General features: G+C 42.8%; 1 protein-coding gene across 6 annotated transcripts in view; it reads right to left on the bottom strand.

The window, feature by feature from the left end:
• The window catches only part of NHSL1 (NHS like 1), a 227,253-nt gene that overhangs the window by 44,903 nt on the left and 166,080 nt on the right, over positions 1-16,270 (bottom strand). For all 6 annotated transcript variants that reach the window (XM_019527084.1, XM_019527079.1, XM_019527080.1 and 3 more), the window contains exon 3: positions 593-720. In XM_019527084.1, coding sequence (XP_019382629.1) covers positions 593-720 — 128 coding nt within the window. The remainder of the gene's footprint in view (positions 1-592; positions 721-16,270) is intronic.

The raw sequence follows: 16,270 nt of genomic DNA, 5'->3' as shown, positions 1-16,270 counted from the left end.
CTGCCCTGGCAGGGGGTCGGACTTGAAGATCTACAAGGTTCTTTCTGACCCTACTTCTATGATTCTATGAGATGTTGGTGCTGGAGTATTCAAGAGACAGTTGGATGGAGGGATGGTGATTGCTGAATTTCTGATGGAACTCAGTCAGAGACGAGCCTATGAACTCCACTTCATCAGCCTCCTAGATACTAAAAATCATGGACTAAATAGACTTTGGATTTATGACACATTATAACCTGCCTGACAGCTGACTTCCCAGGTACTTCTCCACTATTCACCCCCCTTCTCTCCCCCTCAGCCCAGCCTGTCTCTCACCCCTTGACTCCTCAATCTACATTTTCACTGACTGCCTGTCTTGTATGCATACCAGACCAGCCTCTGGCTTCTTTACTTTTCATTCCATCCAGGAAGAGCACACACCAACTGCTGAAACTTCCTTAGCTTGAGACGAAGGGTTTTTGAACTCAAAAGCTTGCTTAAAAATTGTTCTCCAACTATTTAGTTGGTCTAATAAAAGATATCAGATTCATCCAAAGAACCTTGTCTGCATAATGTTTTCATTTCATTCTTTCCAATGTTCTGCCCTCATTACCTTTTGTTGGATTTCCTCATAGTCATCCTGGTAACTTCCACTGACTGTACTGGAAGAGGAGGAGAAGGTTGGCCCCTGAGAGTAATACTGAGAACTTCGATAGCCATCCCTCCTCAATTTGTCACATTCTGCAAAGGGAATGGGAAGGGGAAAAAAAAAAGAGAGAAGATGGAAAACACATTATTCCCTTTCTTTTACTTGCACACAACGTTCTAGTTTTGGTGAAACATGCAGATCAGATTCATGTCAATAATTTTTTTTTTCTTTGTAAGAATAAAAAACAGCACATATGGCCCTGCAGCCCCCTCTATGCATGCAGGTAAAGGTGCAATTGGCTTTAATGCTCAATTCACACAATCATGCCTCTTGCCATGCCACGTGTGCATAGCAGGAGATGCGACTGGGGGATTGTGCATTAGTTCCAACCACGCTTTATTGCTAGTGCAGGGGGAGCCTGATCCTGGGTTCCTCCTGCATCAGTAAGAACCAGGCTCCCATGGCTGGGAGCCCCATTTGCTGACAAGGCTCCCAGCTACAGGAACCATGTGCAGCCAGGACACAGCCAGGACCAAGAATCCCCACACCTTATGTGCAGTCCCAGCTGCACATGGGGCACTGCTGCAGTCATCCAACTGCAGGACTGCCTACACATGCAAATTAAAGGTGGATAGAAACGAGCTATAAAAAGTTAATACACATTTACCAGCAATAACTTTAGCTGGCTGAAACTTTTTAAGGTCCAATAATTAATTTGCATGTGTAACCAGTCTAAACTTATTGCACCATTAACAAGGTAATTGTGCAATAGATATAACATATACAGGGAACTGGATATGTAAAGTGTCCCTAAAGATATTACTGGGTTTATACATCTGTAGATTTAATACGGACAACTAATCCTTAATCATATCTAGTCAGATAATTTTTTGGTCAGTTTCTAATAACGTTAGACCACAAACACACATACATTCTATTTTGGGCACACATAAGTGAATATCTCCAAAAAACATATAAAAACAGTGTATCGGTATGTTACAGAAACCAGCATAAGCCTATAATGAAAATATAAAATATTTAGCAATAGTATGGGATAGGAACAACCCTGAATGCATACACTATATGTACACATTAATTTACACAACTCTATAGTGTAATATAGACATAGTTTAATATAGATGTATAGGAGTATAGATTTAATTTATTTCAGGTGATTAGGTACTCTAGAAAGACTATGGATGGACAGTGGAAGAAAGGTTGGGGCGGTTGTTTTTAATTATGGTTTGGCACAGCATCTTAACAGATGGCAGGGTACTGCAGCATGGAAGCAATACTGGCGGGGAGGGAGGGGGTCTCACTTGCCAGGCAAGTACATCTCCATAATGTGCCTCACACTTGGAGTGAGGATGTTGCTTACTACTTAAGCACCATCTGCTAAGCAGCATTGGCACTGACCACTTGTCTAGCCTCCCAGCCCAAGGAAGAGACCAATTTATAGTGCTTTTAGAAAGAGAGACAGGAATGCAAATTATAGGGATTCTTAGAACCTCAGTTCAGCCTTAGACCAAGTATAGTATAGAGTCAGAGCCATTAGTGTAGAATGAGAATAGAGGGGGAAATTATGGGGGGAAGAGGGAAAGGGAACAGCCCAATTCAAACTGGCCAAAATCCTAGTTTCACTTCATTTTCCTGAACAAAATTTCTGTAGTTGTGCTCCTATCTCCTAATTGATATTCAGTGCGATTGTGCTGAAGATTAACAGACGTTGGAGCACAAGGAAAAATTAAATGTTCAAGATGTGGTGGGCAAGCTGATCTGCCTAGTCAAACTGTTAGTTTTACATTTCCAGAGACTGAAATCTGAATCTGTTCAGAGATTAGAAAAAAGGTATGTAGTAATGCCTCTGGAACTGAAGCTTCTCTTCCTACAGTACGTGTTGTCTTAGGAAGAAATGGTTTTTGTCCTTGTGCATTAGAGAAGAGGTGTGTTATGACAGTTTAAAAATCAAATATAAACTAACTTTCTTATTTATGAAGTGCAACTTTAATAGACACATCTTTTGTTTGTTGAACAATGAAGTTACAATTTGCAACTGGAGTGTAATTTTATTTTATTTACTTCCTACAGCAGGTTCTCACTCATAGCATTTACTTCCCCTACAGTAGTTGTAGTTCTACTGTAGCCAGTGTAGACCCAAACATAGTGTGTGTGTACCTCAAGCATGCAAGCTTACAAGCTCATGAATATAGACATGTCCACTGAGCCACACATACACACTCCCATACGAGGACAGTGGCCATAGCTCTTTCTCAATTCCATTGGAATTTAAAGCCCATGTTAGCTTAGGACTCCAAAGATCAGGAACAAAGGTAGTGTCAATTTGGGTTCTGTAACCCATCTCAAAGAACCACAGACATCAAGATAAATAACAATTCCTTCTTCTCCCAGTGTGTGTTAGCATGAATCACACTCCAGATAACTAAGCAAGCAGCATCCCCTTCTGGGAGTACTGGCTGTAAACAGAGATTGCAGCACTGTCCTTCTGAATCTGGCACTGGCTCTAACTGCCAAAATCTAGTGTATAATGTTCCATAAATGAATACAAACTCTTCAGTACATCTGCTTCAAAATAGTACAGGCCAAGAAGGCTGACTTGACTCTGGAAGAGTATGGGGGAGGTACATCCACTAACTGGTAACACAGTTACTGAGTTATCTACTTAGCCCTTATGATCACCCCAGATGGACATGGGAGCAGTATGAAGACTAGCAGTGTAAACTTTATTCTCCCTGTTCATGGAATGCAACATCGGGAAGACCACAGGTTTGTTGACTGATTAAAGAAAACAGACACCACTTTGGGGAAGAACATTATGCAAGTCCCTAGACCACAGCAAGTTCGATGGTTGGTGGGTAGAACATGCTCATAGGCCTGGTGCTGTTTCAATGCTGTGAGATGGGAGAAGATGGAAAGTAGCTCTGTTGGAAAGTGTCATGTTGATACTGCCACAAAACGGATATTCACTGGACACAAGAAGAGTATTTTGATTTCAATAAATAGTCAGGAATCTTCAGCGTTGTGGCCTCTCCAGACCCTGAAGGAGGGGTTCCTCATGGATTGTTTTGTCCTTTGTGCCATGATATCCTACATGTGTGGACAAATGGTAATGTTTCATCATACTCATCCAACAAGCATGGCTGTCAAATGGAGTAACATGGAGTCTAGATGGAAGATGCATCGTTTATCTTTACATCAGCAGCTCGAGTGGACTAGAAGTTTGATAGAGGGTCATAAAGCCATACGCAGTACACCCATCAGCCAGAACCGTCTCAGCCACTGTGGGGCTACGGAGATACATCTAGCTCAAGTTCATTTGGCTTTGATATTAGCAGCATCATTGGAAAGGTATACAATCTTAATTTCACTGTAGGGGTGAAGGCATTCAGTGGGGATGCCCCCTAAACTCTTCCGGGTGTCTAGAAATGACGGGGGGAGGGTGGTCACTCCTTTGCAAAACAAAATTGTGCTTTGAAAATAATGCCTGGTAACTGAAGATTTATAACTGTAAGACCACCAAGGAATAGGTCCTTTCTGTCAAACAGATCCCGTTGCTTTGGATCCCTTCTTACTAGGATGGGTCACATCCCTTTATATCATTTTGCCTTTTCCTGGACTACCAAATCAACTACCAATCCCATTGTAAGATAGGCACAGAATTGCTTATAGGTCTTGTCTAGAACTTGGTACTGTTTTTCTACCTTCTTAGATGTTGGATCAACATGGCTAGGAGAAGCAATGTTCCCTTTGTCTATTCCCTTTTACCTTCATTTATTGATTGACTAATCAGTGCTGAAAAGAATTACCTAAGGCATGAAATAGCATGCGTGCTTTTTCCTAGCTGAGGGTCCTGTCTTATCTACGTCTTTTCTGGTTCCAATCCTGAATGAAAGCTCCTGGAATTCCCTGATGTTAGCCACTAGGGCTGTGCAAAATTTTGGCAGCTGTTTCATTTTGGAGGCATTTTGGCTCGTTTCAGCACCTGAAACACTGAATCCGAGATGAAACAGAAAGCTCTGAAACTAAACAAAACTGTCCAAAATGTTTTGGAAATGTTTCAGATATTTTGGAGGCGCCCCCCAGAAATAGTCCGGCACAGCCCCACAGCCCTCCTTTTAAAGTGCAGGGAGGCTGGGGCCAGGCACAGTAACCATGGGGGCTTCTCCCGCAGCTCCCCCTGCTGGGGCAGAGGCAGGCATAGCCGGAGGAGCCCCCATGGCTGCCCTGCCTGGCCCAATCCCCCGCTTAGCCTAAGCCTCCTGGCACTTAAAATAAAGGCCCGCAATCACCATCTGCAGCAGTGGTGATCAGGGCCTCTGGGGGCTTGTGGCAGAGCCCCCCTGACTGGCACCCACACAGCAGCTGCCCCATGGTACAGGTGCAGCATGGCTCAGCAAGGCACTGTGCACTGTCTGGGAGCTGGGGTCACTGGGGCCAAGCACTGCTGGGCTCTGGGTGACTGCTGGAGCCACCCCAGCTCTCAGATAGATGTGGCACCCTGCTGAGCCATGCTGCACCCACATGATCTATGACAGCTGTCATGCAGGTGCTGAGTGGGGAGAGGAGTGATCCCCATTGCCCCTCCACTGCCCCATGCTGCATAGGAGGGCTCTGCCATGAGCACCGAGGCCCCAGTGACTACTGCTGCAGCCACTGAGGGTGGGGCCTTTGTTTATTTATTTATTTTGCTGGGAGGCTGGGGATGGGGGCTTCTCCTGCGACTCCCCCTGCTGGGGCTAGGGCAGGCACACCTGGAGGAGCCGCAGGAGAACCTGCAGGTGCCTGGCTTTGCCTGCCTCACCCCAGCCAATCAGAATCTCTGAATCGGCACCGAAACTCTGAAACAGATTTGGCCAAATCAATACGGAAAAGTGATCCAAAACACTGAAACTGTCCTCCAAAATGGCTGAATCTGAAACTGAAACAAAATGGCCATTTTGCACAGCCCTATTTAACCACATCTGTGTCAAAGATATGGCAATTCTCTTTTTGTGGGGGAGGAGGAAGGGTCTCTCTTTAGGCTTGTTCTTCCATCTCTGTACTGCAGTTCTGATCTGGGGTTTCCCCTGATTTGGGAATGGTGCCTTGCCTGTCCATGCTGGGCACAAATAAGATCTTATCTTAGTGACAGGCGATGTGCCACTGCTTTGAACCTGTGGGATGTTAAGCCAAGGAAACGTATTATGTTGCTGCTGCCCAGATGGCATACAGAGTGCTACAGAACCCCCTGGGGCTGCTGATCCAGCTCATCTAATGAGGGCATTCTGGTAGAACTGGAGGAAGAGAAGGGCTCTGGAAGCAGAAGAGCAGAGTACTTCTGGAAACAGCAGCCCTGTCTGACATCATTCCAGCAATGCTTTTGGTCCAGGTGCTGGGAGGAAAGGTAAGGAGGTCCTCAAAGGCAAGCCATCCAGACAGGTTCTTCTGATAAGATACCTTTCATTAACCATAGTTTCCTAGCCATTGGCACCTTGCTATTAGGCCTGATACTTGAAAATCTGGCTGTTTCTGGACTTGGTATCTGTCATGCCAGCTTGCCATGTACACAGAACTACATTTATGTAAACAGCATCTGGCATCTGCAGCTGAGAGTCCAGCTCTCTGTCAGGAAATTGGCATCCAAGCATTGATAAATTCAGTGCAAAGCAAAAAGCAAAAGCCTTCTCAATGATTCTGGGGCCTCTTCTCTGCTGATACTAACGGTGTTGCCTTGCACTGATGGAGTGGTTTCCTCAGTTTCAGTCTAGAGGACTCCCCTTCCTGAAAGGCAGGAACAATCCATAAAGGTAGATTCATGAACTGGAGTGTGTCCCTGAATCTCAGAGGTGAGAACAGGAGCATCAGATGGTACATTTACTAGGGATAGAGGCCTTCTCCAAGGCAAAGAGGCACCTACTATGCTCATCTATCAATGGCATCAAGCAATTATACACAGAAGTTTAACTTACACACGACTAGTATAGGTATCCCTGGAAATGTAGTCCAAAATAGTCCCATGTGCAGACAGACCCTAAGTACAGTTTAAACCCTAAGAACTTGGAGTCTACGTCAAACAGTTGTGCACCTCTGCCCCATTTTTAGGGGGGGTGAATGGGAGAGTGGGAATAGCAGGGAAGGAATTTAAGAAACACCAAACAACAGAAAAAGAACCAGGGAGTGGGGAGCAAGAGAAAGAATATCTTGAAAAATGGCCTCAAGCTCAGACAAAAGTTGAAGTTTGTAGATGACCATCAAGGCTCTATGTTGCTTCTAGGTGTAACAAGATTTGCTCAGGCCCTTTAGTGTCCTCTTACAGGAGCATACGAAGTCTCACAGAATCACACCAACAGAAAGGCACAACATTTGGAGCTTGTACATGAGGCACACTTGTAATCACAATAGTGAAATTAATACTGGCATACACTGGAAGAATTTGAACATCTGAATTCCAGATTTGTCCATTCATTCCATTTACTATGTTCAATAATATTTCCATATAGCAGTTTGATGTAGGGATAGCAACTTCCCAGTCCAGAAAGACCTCAGAATAGGATGCCCTGTTACTAACTACAGGAACTGAATTCTGAGAGATACGGCTTATTACACCGAGAGTGTTCTGAACAGAATGCAAGGCCAAACTTCACAACTCATCTGAAGGAAATTCAATTGGGTCATTTGATCAAGTAATTCTTATAAGCTGCTATAAAACTTACAAACTTATCATTCAATGCAAGTGTATATCTGATTCTCTGCGGAAACTCAAAGACTCTTGCTGCAAAGTTGCAGCAATGTTATTGGTTTCTAAGATACACCTTGTCAGTGTTTTGTCTTTAGTGTGGACAAGACAACAATAATTTCTAAACCCCTAAAGATTAACTGGGAAACACCTACAGTACAGAATATAAATCATGAGGATGATATTCTGAAGGCCAACAGAAGCTATCCTATCTGTGAAAAATAAGTAAACAGCTTGTACAAATGACTTGCAAAATACAAATCAGTAAAAAAAAATCATTCTTTTTTTTGCTTCTATATACTGTATTTACTTGAATACAAGATAGGATTTTTTCCTCCAATCCATACAGGGTAAAAAGTTCCTCATTTTACATTTGCATACAAGGAAGCTTCATTAAACGCATTGCTGTCATTAAATGGCTGCCAAAAGCAACAGAAACCAACTGTGAAGCTGATTAAATGCAGCTACCACTGAGCATAAGCTTAAAACATATGGCTCATATTAGGCAAACATGCTTATGGGAACCTACCACAAGAATAGATTAGTGCACTCCATTTAAATAAAATATACAGCACTGTCCATTGCACTCAGTCCCCCTCAGTGCCAACTCTTTTTCAAGTCATGGTGAGCCACTATATTGCATGCATTTCAACTTCTTCTTGACTCCCACAGCTGAGCTGTGCATTTCCTTCTTGTTTCCAATTATTTCTGTTTCTTCACCAGCCTTAAATGTTGGGTAAACATCACCAAATGGGGTCCCAAACAGTTCAGCCAGAATCCTTCTGTCACCCCTTCTCAGCCAGTTGCATATGATCAGTATGGTGACACCCTCTATGAGGTGAAGTCAGACCAGGTTGCCTTGCATCTCATCCATATATACATTTTTGGAGCATCCCAGGACTCATGACAAGAACCCCCAGGGGTGGGGAGGAGTAATTAATAAGTGGGTCTTCTGTGGAGGGTGACCGGAATACACACCCATGCTGAACTCTGTGGTCACCATGACTTGTAATGCTGTTGACTCTGACAGGGTCCAGCACAGTAAACTATATGATGCACAGATGCAATGACTGTAACAGGAACATGATGCCATAATGGTGTATGCATGCTAGGGCCTACCAAGTAAACCAGACCAGTCACAAGACAGGGCTCTGAAAGTGGAGGTTTATATCTGTCTATTTAGAAATATATTTTTGCATTAAATAAGTTTGTACTACATATAAAGTAGGTACAAAAGTGTTGATTAAAAGTGAGTTTATGGAGTACCTGTGCTAAAACTTGCAGCAAAAAAGTAACATGCATCAATTCTGGATGAGCTAAAGTCTACAGCCACTATATGCAAATTACTACAGCTATATTTAATATCAACTTTAAAAAAAAATGTTGCTTCTCAGTTCCATGTGCTCAGAGGGGGCAGAGTCTACTAGTAAGGAAAGGGGGAAGGGGCTGCAGGGGGAAGTTGGGAGGAGGCAGAGGGTAAAAGGGTTACATGAAGATTTATTTTCTCTGCTGTAGCAGTGGGAGGGAGACAAATTCAAGGCAGACCTCCAACAATTAGACTTTATACGTGGAAAGTTATAACAAATTTATAATTTTTCCAGATATAAAATTAATTATTGGGGGGTTGTCTTATAATCAGGGACATCTTATATTTGAGTAAATATGGTATTATTTATAAGTTAAACTAGTCACAATTTCTTACACACACAAGCACACAAATACATTTCCATTAGAAAAGTAGTTTAATCATAGATGACTGCTAGGGGGTGCACGGGGGGCATGTGCCCCCTGACAGGGCCATCCCTGCTGCCACTGCAGATGCTCGCCATCCCTGTCTCTGCCGACGATGCCAGCTTCTGCAGGTGCCCCCTCGCCCCGACTCAAGAGGCACCAGTTGCCTATTAGCTTAATCAACATCAAAGTTTTCAACACAAATTTGAATTTGATTTTTTTTATTTTCAGAAATTAAAATGAAAAATATTCTGATGTGCCAAATTGTTGTTTGGATTAGTTTATTCTGACTGAAATTTTCCATTTTGCAATATTAAGTTATATACTTTAAGAATTTTTCATTTGGCAAAAAAAATTTGATTTTTTGATATTTTTGTTCTAAATTTGGAATAGAAAGTAATTCTGTATCTTGACACTTTCCAGGGAAGGAAAATTCTATTTTTCAAATAGATTCATTTATATGGAGGCCTGCAAAATTATCTTCTGCATGTCCCGCACTTTGGAAAGTCATGTGTTGTGTTACGATGGAAGACTCTATGGTTATCTGGGGAACTAGCAAGTTTATGATTACTCATTTTCTATATGGCCAGGAATATGCTGGGTGCCACACAGAAAAGTAGAATTCAGTCCTTGCCCTGAGAAGTATAAAATATGAACTCAGCACGACAACAAAAGGAAGACCATCAACAGCCAAGCTAGCAGGAAGGCAAGAAGAGAATATACAAATAATACAACCTTGAGAATTCATGGTTGAAAACTTGTGCAACGCAAGAGGCAGTATGGTGAATAAACTGCAGAGGGAGTTCCAAATGTAAAGAACAGCCAGGGAGGAGGCTCAAAGAACGCAGTGAGAAAAGGAATCAATAATGCTGAGAAAAGGGCGGGAGGACCTTCAAAAAGGGACCAGAGGCGGTCAGAGAGGAAGGCAAGATGGTACCTGAAATGAGAGGACCAAAGTGACACAAAAGCAGGATGTATATTTAAAAAAGGAAAAATGACATAATTTGTAAAGTTCTAGAGCAGCGGTTCTCAACCTTTTTAAACTCAAGGCACCCCCTCATTATACTAAAAGGCACCCTGCCGTAACTTTTGTGATTTAAGTAGCACACCATTTCAAAAACTTATTTAATTCAGTGCTTACCTCCTTGCATTGTTCTTGAGTATCTCAACAGTAGCCAGTGGAATCAAGGGTGGCCTATCAAGGCTGAATCCCTGAGTTTCTTCCTGGGCTGAGAAGGCTACACTCCTTCTCTTCCACTGTTTTTTTGTTTTTAAAAGGAATAGCACTCCTGTATTTTGTGCAGGCAGCTGGACCAGATGACCCTTGAGGTCCTTCCTCTCAAATATACTGTAGCTAAGAATGCCAGGATGGCTTTTGAAATGAAGGCTTAAACAAGGAGGCAGACAAGATAGAAAATGACTGTCAAACTGCTTTAATTTGTTGCATTAATTGTTTTTACTACCAGTTGTTTTCTTCAGAGTTCAGAAGTGTCTTTATTCTAATACTGACATGTAGGTTATGCTAGTTTTAGAAAAACTTCAGGATTCAAGTTTACTTTGAGAAAGTCCAGACATTCAATTTCAGGTCATCTTTTGTATTACATTTTTAAAAAGCTAAGTCAGAATTCAAAGCACTCTCTATAGTGGTGCCATTTTAGAAAACTGGATAAATAATTATATTGGGGCATATGGTATTCTGCAGTCCATGGCTGTCCAACTGGTGGTTAAATTGCAGCCCATGAGGCTGCAGGAATGTTACGGCTTCTACCAATGTTGGGGTCTTTGGCTGCCCCTAGTGACTAAAAACAGTGGCTGGACAAAAGTGGGTGGAAGGCAAGTAGCAGTGGCATTCACTCTTGGGTTCTGGAGACACTACCACTGCAACAGCTCCAGAACCTGTACCGACAAGCTGCCACTGCTTGCCCGTATCTGGCCTGCAGGGCTAAATCCATCTGTTAAATTCTACATAAATTGGATTTGTACTTTTAGATGAGTGCCATGTAGGGGAAATATAGATATAAACATTGTTTTGGAGTAAGTTAAATATTAATTTAAAGTAGTGTTAATTTAAAAAGAGTAATTCTTCCAAAGTAACTCCATATATGGACACAGTCTTATTCCAAAGCAAAAGTGCCTTTTTCTAGTAAAGTTTAATCCACTTCCAAATGCAGCTAAGCCCCAGGTACTGTATTCATTAAGAGGGTCTTGGAGTCAAGTACATGATTTCACAGACTACTATGGTGAGTGAGGGAATCATTAAGGGAAGCTGAATACACAGCAAGTGTAGAGCCAATTCTAATGCTTGAAACTAGAAACTCCCAATGGGAAGCTGATGAAGCTATAGCTACATAAGTGCACACAACCATTCCACATGACTTTCCTAGTGCTGCTTAGGTTGTAGAAAAGTAATAGCTGATACCTGCATCTCTCCTTGCATTACAGCTATTTAAAGTTCCAACCCCCATGCTGCACTGCAAATACAACTGCCTAAAGATGACTGTGGTAAACTCACATGATAGCATGGTTTATTACTGCTTGTGTAGACAGGGAAAAAAGTTATCACTCCAGCTAGACAACTATGTTTTAGCCAGGGCTGCTTCTTTGTATGTTCAGATAGCCAGGGTATATTTTTTCAAGAGTTAAGTGAACATGAGGGAAATGAGCTCAGAAACCTCCTAAAGGCTTACCTATTATTTTTAGCTGGAAGAACAGCGATAGGTGTGTTGTGTGAGAGATGCATTGCAGAAGGAAGTGTTTTAAAGCTGTCAGTGTAGAGTTTACTTTGAGTTGCTGTCATTCTCAGATATCTGCTGGGCGTTTTATTACTACAGACTCTGCTAAATCCCCATGTATGACAAAAGCAAGCTGAGCTATGCCTCTCACAGACAACACACAAGCTAATTACAGCCCTCTTTCCTCATTAAATAAGGCTGTTAAGAACAGGGATTTTGTGGAATGCATTAACGCAATGTTTCCAAGGGGAGTTTATAGAGAGGATTCAGTGGAATGCAATGCAAACCCACAGCAGAACGTTGTGCCATGAACACAGAGCTAAGGATGTTTGCACAGCTCAGTGAGCTTTTTATTTATCAGTGACATTAGCATCAGTAGAACAGGGTTAAAGATCAGGCACCAGTTGAACAATTGGAGCTTTTCGTTTCAAACTCTTAAAAAACATTCTAGGGAGGAGTAGGATGAACCCCATGGAAATGCTGCAGAGAAAAACTGACATAAGGGAAAAAGTATAACCTCATCATTCTTGTACTAGAAACTCCTGCCTCATGTCAAACTCTAGCTGACCCTTTGTAGTTTATGCACAGTAGCAACTGCTGCCTATATAAGCAATTTACTGCTTTTCAATTTGCGGCAATATAGTCTTACCACATAATTTGAGTCGCAAATCAATTGGGTGAACAGGAGGCACAGAGCTGATACCTCATTAATTCATTTGACATGGTATTACTGTGAAAAAAACAAGATTAACTTATGCACTGTCTGTCTAGTAAGACATACATGCTGCATTTCTCAATCTCAAAAGACAAAGCATATGATGGGGGAATGATTCAAGAGGGCTCTTTTTCCTGCAGTCTTCCCCTTTCCATCTAGCCTTAGTATTTATTATATTTATATGATGACCCTGAATTTAAGACCATCTCCCTACGATTAGATTCCATACAAGGAAAGAATTTAATTTGTTATTATTTTAATAAACAGACCTACTGACAAAACCTAGAGTAATACAGTAAGTCAACATTAACTTCAATTAAATTTAAACATTAACTTAATCTATATTAGGTTCTGTCTAGAACTGGGGGAGTGCTACTCCTTTCTTAGATCCTACAACTTGGGACTGGTCACTTTCACATGCATCCTCACTCTCTCACTCCTCATTGTTCTCATCTGCTCCCTTGTCTTTTCACAAAACATGGTTTTCAGTTCCATCCAAGGCACTGGATATACAATACTTCTTGAAGACTTTAATAATGGATTCTGAAGATATTCTTCCCCAAGAAGTCAGAATCCACCGGCAAAGCAATTCTATGGTTGGTTTCTTAATCTTCCCACCAGGTGTAAGTGCATGATTTCCTGCCAAGATCCAATCTGCATACTGACATCATAAATACTTTAAATAGTCCTTTACGGGCTTAGTTGTGTGTGACAGTCTGATGGTAAATTTTATGGAAGTGATGTTCTTCATCTCAGGGCTAAGCCACTATGTGGCATCATTTGAATACACCACCCACTACTTGCTTTAAATTTTTGAAGGGAAATGTTCAATTCTTTCGCCATCTCTAATGCCTTGAGTCAAAGCACTTTGTGAGTGACTGGCATTCCCTCCTTGCTCTTTTCTTGAACATATTTGAGAGCTTGCTTATCAATTTCAGGAAAGCAAATTTTGGACCTCTGAATGTTTTCCATGTGGACTTAGCATTCTCAAGTTTCCTTTTTAATTGTCTCCATTGACACACATGTGCTTCAGTAACATTATCCTTCCTTCCCACCTCGCAAATATTTATTTTTTCACTATAGGTTACGACCTTCATTTTAAAAGTCTGTATCATAACGGTGCCTCATTCTTTTCAGTATATTCACATTTCTTACCATTACTTCCCCTTTTTTCTACATGGTCTGTCATGAGGGTTTCCCCACCACTGCTTACTTCACAAAATTTACCAGGGGCTTCTATGATGTAAAATTTTGACCAGTCAGTGGTGATCAGGCCCTGTTATCTGCTGCATTCCCTGCTACCCCACCAGGTACTCCCTTGCCACTGGCCCCTCTGCCAGGTGCCTGCTGCCACTTGCCTCGCAGCTGTCGAGTGCCTCATTTGCCAATTCCCTCGCCACTGCTGCCTGGAGCCTTGCTGTGTGCTAGAGTCCTCACTGGCTTGCTCATTCTGGGTCCCTTGTCACTGCTTCTGCGTCCTTCGTTGAGTGCTGTATCCCTCGCCAGCATGAGCATTCATTCTGAGCCCCTTGTTGCTGCTCTCAAGTCCCTCACCACCACCACACCTCATGCTGGGTCCCTTGCCACCACTGCTGGGAGCCTTGCTATGCCCCACCCTGCCATTGCCAGGAGTCTCACTGCGCACTGGATCTCTCCCTACAACTGCCTGGATCCTCACCATGTTTGGGTCCCTCGCTGCATGCTGGGTCTCTTGTCACTGCAGATAGGCTCCTCCCTGCAACATGCAGGGTGCCTGGCTGGCCCCTGGGTTCCCTCCTCCACGAGTGCTGGCCAGCCCTTGCGGAGTCCCTCCCTGCTGTGTGCTGGCTGGCGTGCTCTTCCCTGCATGCTGGCTGACTTCTGTGGGGTCCCTCCCTGCTGCATACTTGGCCAGCCCCTCTCCACAGCATGCTCGGTGCCTGGCAGGCAGGTGATCAGTTTGCTCCCAGCATGCACGGTTTCTGGCCAGCATGTACTAAGTCACTCTGAGCAGCTGCCCCAGGGGCGGGTGCCAAAGCAACTCCTCACATGCTGGCAACTTGGCCAGGTCCCTTGCTGTGTGCCGAGTTGCTCTGGCAGCAGCTTAAAGTGACTTAGCATGCGCTGGCCAGAAACCCTGCATGCTGCAGGGACAGTGCCTGACAGATGCCAGCTGGGTCATTTTGAGCTGCATGTGGGGTTTCTGGGCACAGTGTGCCAAAGCAATGTGGCATATGCTGGCAGGCAAGCAGCTTGGAGTGACCCAACTGGCGGGCCAGAAACCCTGCACTGAGGGGAGCTTAGGTGCTTCCTGCTGGCTGGCTACATGCTAGGTGCTTGGCCACATTGCCTGTTCACTAACCTTGCCATCCCCAATGCATTCTCTGATTTCAGGTAAGTCATATGCGATCATAAGACAAGGCTTGATTTTCCCCATGTTGAATTGGGGGGACCTCACCTTATAGAGTAAATAGAGTAGTTAACATTTCATACCTGTAGAATTTCTATAGCTAAAACTAGGTCTCACTACCTTAAAAATTTACGGGAAGTAAAATTGATTGCCATGAGCAACAACAATTAAACCAACAATAGAACAGATCCAAGAAAATGTTTTTGGAGTATTTTCCATGAAGCCGTGTCACTCTTCAACCCTTTGGAATCTACATGTTATGCCTGATTTTGCAGACGCTGCTTACCAAACTTGTCTTGTGTTACCTTTGCAAAATTAGGTTCCAAGACCTGATGGCTAGCCATACACACACACATATAGATAATCTGTCATGCTTCCCACGGGGTATTTATAAACTAAGTAAATACTCAAACCACTGAAGAGGCAAAGCAAAAGAGAAAATTATTCTTCGGAAGTTTCTGAATCAGGCTGCATACAAAGAAAATTCATTCACCTGGAACATTAGCCCAACTGATAAAATGCAAAATCAAAAAGCCAGCTGGATCACAGATAACTTATGGCACAGCAGATGAGTCCATGCAAAGCTGCATTAATTAGCAGCAGCAGAAAATCCATGGTGCAGAGGGAAGAAAAGAGCATGTAGGTGCTGCTTTTGTTTTAGAGGTCTTTTCTTTGCTATAAGGAGAAAGGGATGAATAACAAACTGACAGCTGGATTTACATACCTGAAAAATTAACTCAGCTAAATTCAGGGGCACTTCTTGACACAGCCTTTTACGCTGTACCTTGCATTTATAAAAGGGGCTGAAGAGAGATCAGTGAGAGGGTCTATTAATTGTAAAAGTCAGCTAAAGCTGTCAATAATAGAAATAAATCTGCTGACCAGTATATTAAAACATATTTACCCATTCATTGCACATACCATTGGAAAATTGCTCTATTCCCTGAGGGCAAGATACCTTATTAGACTTTAAATATCACAGGCAGTCTCATTTTATGCAAATATTCATAAAAGGCTCTCCTTTGTATAGGTCACATATACATGCAGTGCAATATTATAATAACTCTTCAAGATTAGTTTTTATTAGGGGTGTGCGAAACGGGCCGTATTTGATTCGGATTCATATTCAGACTCAGCCCAAATTGGGGACAGTGATTTGATTCATTGATTCGGATCACTGACCCAATTCAATTGAGCCGAATCCGAAGATTCGATGATGCAAGAATCAGCTATTTGGCCATAGTCCCAGCTTTAACTGTTTTTTCTACATACCTTGAGGTACCAGGCACGGTTTGTGAATGCTGAGATGCTGGGGCAGATGGAGCACTTGGTGGGGGGGGGG

The sequence above is a fragment of the Gavialis gangeticus genome, unplaced genomic scaffold (assembly GCF_001723915.1).
Source record: "Gavialis gangeticus isolate Ggan-Ray unplaced genomic scaffold, GavGan_comp1, whole genome shotgun sequence".
NCBI classification, from domain to species: Eukaryota; Metazoa; Chordata; order Crocodylia; family Gavialidae; genus Gavialis; species Gavialis gangeticus.
The sequence above is the reverse complement of the archived record's forward strand: the minus strand, read 5'-3'. Positions and strand labels throughout refer to the sequence as shown.